This window comes from Macaca fascicularis, chromosome 6 (genome assembly GCF_037993035.2).
Source record: "Macaca fascicularis isolate 582-1 chromosome 6, T2T-MFA8v1.1".
Lineage (NCBI taxonomy): Eukaryota > Metazoa > Chordata > Mammalia > Primates > Cercopithecidae > Macaca > Macaca fascicularis.
Window position 1 is genome coordinate 142,074,096 of NC_088380.1, and position 6,063 is coordinate 142,080,158.

At 50.5% G+C, this 6,063-nt stretch overlaps 1 protein-coding gene across 1 annotated transcript; it reads right to left on the minus strand.

Moving 5' to 3' along the window:
• Positions 1-3,981: 3,981 nt before the first annotated feature.
• NEUROG1 (neurogenin 1) lies at positions 3,982-5,815 on the minus strand. Its single transcript, XM_005557821.5, has one exon. It carries the CDS (start codon positions 5,534-5,536, stop codon positions 4,823-4,825), a length of 714 nt encoding a protein of 237 aa, XP_005557878.3. The 5' UTR covers positions 5,537-5,815; the 3' UTR covers positions 3,982-4,822.
• Positions 5,816-6,063: the final 248 nt, after the last annotated feature.

A 6,063-nucleotide genomic window follows, 5' to 3' on the forward strand; every position in this document is an offset into this window, starting at 1 on the left:
GTATCCTGGTTCTGACCACTTTTCATTAGCTTTACACTATATACTCCTTTTTTAAGGACTAATGGCCAGATGATTAGTTAGGTCCCTGATTCTGCCCTGGCCTCAGCATCTATCATCCGTATAACAACTAGTGTGGCCTTTAAAAATATAAGGCAATTCATAGCACACCTTTGCTTTCAGCCCTCCAATCACCTTGAGAAAAAACCTGAAGTCCTTATAATAGTTTATAAGGCTCACCGTGATTTGACTGTGCACCCCATCTGTATTAGTCAGTTTTCATGCTGCTGATAAAGACATACCTGAGACTGGGAAATTTACAAAAGAAAGAGGTTTCATTGGACTTACAGTTCCACGTGGCTGGGGAAGCCTCACAATCGTGGCAGAATGCAAGAAGGAGCAAGTCACGTTTTACATAGATGGCAGCAGGAAAAGAAAGGGAGCTTGTGCAGGGGAAACTCCTCTTTTTGAAACCATCAGATCTCATGAGACTTAATCACTATCATGAGAATGGAAAAGACTTGCCCCCATGATTCAATTACCTTCCACCAGGTCCCTCCCACAACACATGGAATTCAAGATGAGATTTGGGTGGGGACACAGTTAAATGATATCACCATCTCTCTGTCCATCCTTGCCAATGGCATGCTCTCTGTTCCAGCCATGTCAGCCTCCTTGCTGTCCCTGTAATATGCTGCATGGCCAGGGCTTTCCCCTTGCTGGGCCTTCTCCCTGGGATGCTCCCCTCACCTGAGATACTGGCATGACTTCCCCACTCCCTGTCTTCATCTAGTCCTTTGCTTAAATGTAACGACATTCAAAGACCTTCCTTGACTACCTTTTCTAAAAGAGCGACCATTCTCCCACTCTGGCATTCCAGAGTCACCTTCTTTTACTTTATTTTTTCTCCTCAGAACTTACCCAGTCTTTCATAAATTTATTTTGCCTTTCCCCACTAGAATGAAAGCTCCTTTGGGCCAAGAACTTTGTCTGTCTTGGTTACTGCAGTGCCTAGAAAGGTGCTCAGCACATAGTAGGGGCTTGATAAAGAGTCATTAAAGAAATAAGAGAATGGGTGGAATCTTTATTTTACTAGTTCATCCTAATCTTCCCTTGCCTGCTTTCACAAAGTCTTGGAAGCAGTGTATAGAAATATATGTGTTGGCTGGGTGTGGTGTCTCACGCCTGTAATCCGAGCACTTTGGGAGGCTGAGGGAGGTGGATCACCTGAGGTCAGGAGTTCGAGACCAGTCTGGCCAACATGGTGAAACACTGTCTCTACTAAGAGTAGAAAAAATTGGCCAAGCATGGTGGTACACATCTGTAATCCCAGCTACTTGGGTGGGTAAGGCAGGAGAATTGCTTGAAACTGGGAAACGGAGGTTGCAGTGAGCCGAGCTCATGACATAGCACTACAGCCTGGACAACAGAGCAAGACTGTCTCAAAAACAAAAACAAAAACAAACAAATACATATGTTAAACCGGGCAAAAATAAATGTAGAGATAAAGATAGAGAATGAAGAAGCCTTCTGAAGTGCCTGCTGGTTGCTTAGTGGAAGACTATGTGGAGGATAGAGACATGGCTGTCAGCAGGGAGGTCTATGTTCTATCATTGTGTAGGAAATTTTAGTAACTTGCCTGCTCTTCTCTTACTCCCACCTCACCCCCTGATCCCCTACCCCACCCCCTACCTCCACAGGTGGCTTGTGGATGAATGAGAGTTTGCTGCAGGAAGAAAGAGCTCCCTGAGGTGGGGATAAGCATTTTTAATCACTTTTCTTCTTTTCCCCTATTTGAGAACTCCAAGAGCTGCACATATATGCTGACTTCCTTAGAAGAATAGTATTAACTGGTGGGAGTAGAGATGCCCCCCACCAATGATGTTGTTAAAGACTTTTCTTTTTGGAAAGGTGCTCTGCGTCCTGGAAAGGTGCTCTGGGTCTTACATCTCTACATATTGAGTTGTGACCCTACTGTGGCAACAAACTTGAGGATACAATTTGCTATGTTCAGTCTCAGTGGTAAAGGTCTTCCCTACTGCTTCCAGTGCTGCACATATGCAGCTGTATGAGGCCAAGCTCCTGCTGCAGCTGTTTGCCAGTGCTTTCCCCTAGGATCTTGGACAATAATCAGTACACAATCTGTTGTTCTCTTCCCCTGTCCCAGACATGTGTGCCAGTGTTACAGCTGGACTCTCCATAGGAGACTTGCCCTTCTTGAATCTGGCCTGGGCCCTTCAGAAAGCTAGAGGGCATCACTTCCAAGCATCCTATGCATGGGAGAGCAGAAAATCTGATGCAGACCATTTTGTTATTTGCGCTAGGAAAACAGAAAACACAAAACTAGTCAAGTGAATCAATTCTGAGACAGACAATAGAGTGAGACCCTGGGCTTGGTTATTTTAGAAACACGACTTTTTCCTTGGAGCTTTTAGCAGAAGAGGTTTGAAGATTTTCTTGAATGACTTTGTCTCTCTGGGGATTATTAGAGAAGGCATTCAACTTTCCAGAACCTTCTACAAAGTAGCCTTTGTATCTGAAGGAGGGTGCCTTGCCAATAGCTGGGCTTAGTGATGCCTTCAGGGACCTAGTGTATGGATCTGTGGATCCAACTCACCATGATAACATGTGAGGAGGGAAAATGCTTCCATAAGTAGAACCTGCTATCAGTGACTGTACTCTGGCCCTCTGCTTCTATGTGCCTCCTAAACAAATATATTTTCTCTATAAATATCATTCACTGTACCAACTTTTTGTTCAGGACACATTTTCCTGAACCCATTCCCACCTTCCCCTGCATCCTTGCCACTAAATCACTATATTCATGAAAAGAAGAATCCAGTGGAAAAAAAGACCTGTTTTTGGTTTTTTTTTTTGACACAGGGTCTCATTCTGTCATCCAGGTTGGAATGCAGTGGTGCCATCAGGGCTCACTGCAGCCTCTACCTCCCTGGGCTCAGGTGATTCTCCCTCTTCAGCCTACTGGGTAGCTGGGACCACAGGTACACACCACCACGATGGCTAACTTTTGCATGTTGTCCACGCTGGTCTTGAACTCTTGAGCTCAAGTGATCCACATGCCTGGGCTTCCCAAAGTGCTGGGATTACAGACATGAGCCACCGTGCCTGGCCGAGATCTGGTCTTAACAACACAGAGTAACTTGTGAGCTGAGGAAAGTCAGTAAAAGCATTTTAGGAACTACATCTTGTAATTACCCACATTCTAAAATTTTAAAACAAAAACTGCTACTAGCCGATGCTGTTAGCTAATTGTCAGACAACAGACAAACACACTGCAGCCAGAAAAATCCCCACTGAGTTTGGGCAGCTGATTTCTCTGGCATCAAATGAAAGCTTTAGCTATTGCCCCTGAGGCCTGGCTGAGGAAGCCCTGCACCCAAGCCATCCCTCTGTGTGCCCCTCCCTTCCCCATCACTATGGGCCACAGCGGGTGTTAAGTGTGTGTGTGTGTTGGGGGGATGGGAGTTGAGGAGAATGCAGGAACCCTAGCTCACAATCTTAGGCAGCTACACACCCCACTCAGGACACCACACCAGCATGATTCATCCCACACCTCACAGCCGGGGTGAACCCAGCCTCAATGGACAACAATTTGGAGGCATTGTTTACAAATTAATTTCCCCCTCTAAATAGGCTGTTACAAGAGTGGACCCTTCTGCTTGCCTAGCCTAGGCCCACCTGTCACTGGGATTTCCTAACCAGTGGTCACACTGTATTGATCTTTTTAATCCCCTCTCTTTGAAACACAGAGCCAGCTGATGTGGAGTTCCTCAAAAGAAAGACTCTCCCACTGCCCCTACCTCAACAGGTAGCTGCGGATCCGGGGCTAATTCCCTACTAAAAAGTCTTAATTGGCTTATGGGGAGCCTGAAAGATCTCTCTTGTGTTTACAAGGTGAAAGGAATGATAGATCCCAAATGCCCTAGTCTGTCTGTATCCGTTTCTTGGTGGAAATCAGGTGCGTTTTATTTTTTAATTGTTTTTGAAACAGGAATGGAGGCTTTGGAGGTGAGTGGGGATAGTGTTTCACTTTAGTGGTTGAGCCACCAGGGAAAAGCAAGAAAAGCCCCAGAGACACTAATATTAGGCAAGAAACTTGGTGACTTATTTTTTTCTTAGTTTTTATTTACATGAAGCATCTGCAGTACAAAAATGTAAACTTTGATAGCTCATAATAGAATAAACTCTTTATGTACAAAAATACATTTTCATATGAATGAAGCATCTTGAATAAATTAAAGTACTCTCCAGCCCTGTGCCTGAATAGCTAAGCAAGAGTCTCCAGTTCTTCCTAGAGCGAGCCTGCAGTGGTGGGGGTCGGGATCCATAATGCATGAAGCCCACTCCTTGTCTCTCCTTTTTAAGCCTTTTCATTGTATTGTCAGCCGGCTCAAACCGAATTTTCATGCTCGTTTTTCTTCATTAGAGTTCTACAAATTGTAAAATTGACTTTTCACCTCGTCTTCAGGGGCTGATCTGTCCCTTTTCTAAATCACACTGAAGTGGTGGCTGGGGTCAGTTCTGAGCCAGCCACAAAGGAGGTTTTGTGGAGTTCAGAAAGTGCAAAAGGAAAGGCCGTCTAGGGGCGGGCAGGAGGGGCCCGGGGCTGAGGGCTGGAGAAACAGACCAGGAGGCAGCCGCAGCGAGTGTGCGGCGACCTAACAAGCGGCTCAGGTATCCCCGACCGCTTTAAAGCTCCCGCTTCCTCCCTCCGCCTGGAAAGGGGGTCCCGAGGCGGCAGCTGGGGCCCCGTCTATTGCCTGCTGACTATGGGAGAGGGAAAGTAATGGTGTCTACAAAGGGCCTAGTGGTAAGGGATGAAACAGGGCGTTGTGTGGAGCAAGTCTTTGGGCAGGCTTGAGAAGGAGAAAGCAGGCTCGCTGGGGCCGTAGGTGAAATCTTCGGAGGCGGCGGGGCTACTTGGGTCAGAGAGCGGGGAGGCGGCGGCGGCACCTGAGCCCCAGGACTCTGCATCGCTGGCGGGGCTTGGGGGACCGGGCAGGCAGGGGACGCACTGCGGCGGCAGGAGGCGCTCCCGGGCACTGCCTCCGGGCAGCCCTTGATCCGCCAGGCGCAGTGTCTCGGCCAGAGCCCAGATGTAGTTGTAGGCGAAGCGCAGCGTCTCGATTTTGGTGAGCTTGGTGTCGTCGGGGAACGAGGGCAGCACGCTGCGCAGTGCGTCCAGCGCCGCGTTCAAGTTGTGCATGCGGTTGCGCTCGCGATCGTTGGCCTTGACGCGCCGGCTCCTGCGCAGCGAGTGCAGCAGCGCCTCGGAGCGCACCCGCGTGCGGCCGCGGCGCCGCCGCCTCTCCTGCTCGTCGTCCTGTGCCCCTGGAACCTCAGACGCCCGGGAGATATTGGGCGCGCCCCTGCGGGCTGGCACGGGCGGCCCCGAAGCAGAGGCTGCCTGTTGGAGTCTGGTACAGTCTTCCTCGTCGGTGAGGAAGCCGGACAGGTCACTGCCGCTGCTGCTGGCGCAGTCGAGGTCGGAGATACAGGTCTCAAGGGGAGCTGGCATCGTTGCGCTGTGCAGGACCGACGGACAGATAGAAAGTCGCTCAGAGCGCTGCAGCCCGGACTGAGGGCAGGGCCGCCAGGGCGCACTTACGTTCCCAACAGCCTGGGGTTGTTACTCTTTGCCAGTTGCAGGTGCGAGAGCCTGGAAGGGTGCAGGGGCGCACGGAGAACTTGGCCTCGCCTCCTCGCCTCGCCTCGCCTGCAGGGACCACGCGCCCGACCGGTCTCCCGAGTGATGTCGCCGGCGATCAGATCAGCTCGTGTGAGGACCGAGTGTGGCACACGACTGGCCTCAGGACCCCTTAAGTACCCGGCGCAACAATGGGCGCCCCCCTCCTTTGCCACCTCCGCCCCCGCGGCAGCCCGGGTGAATGGAGCGAGGCGGCAGGTCATCCCCGTGCAGCGCCTGGGTATTTGCATAATTTATGCTCGCGGGAGGCCGCCCTCGCCCCTCCCCCACCCGGAGTGTGCCCGTAATTACTGCCGGCCAATCGGCGGCGTCGCGCGGCCCCGGGAGTCGGCTCGGGC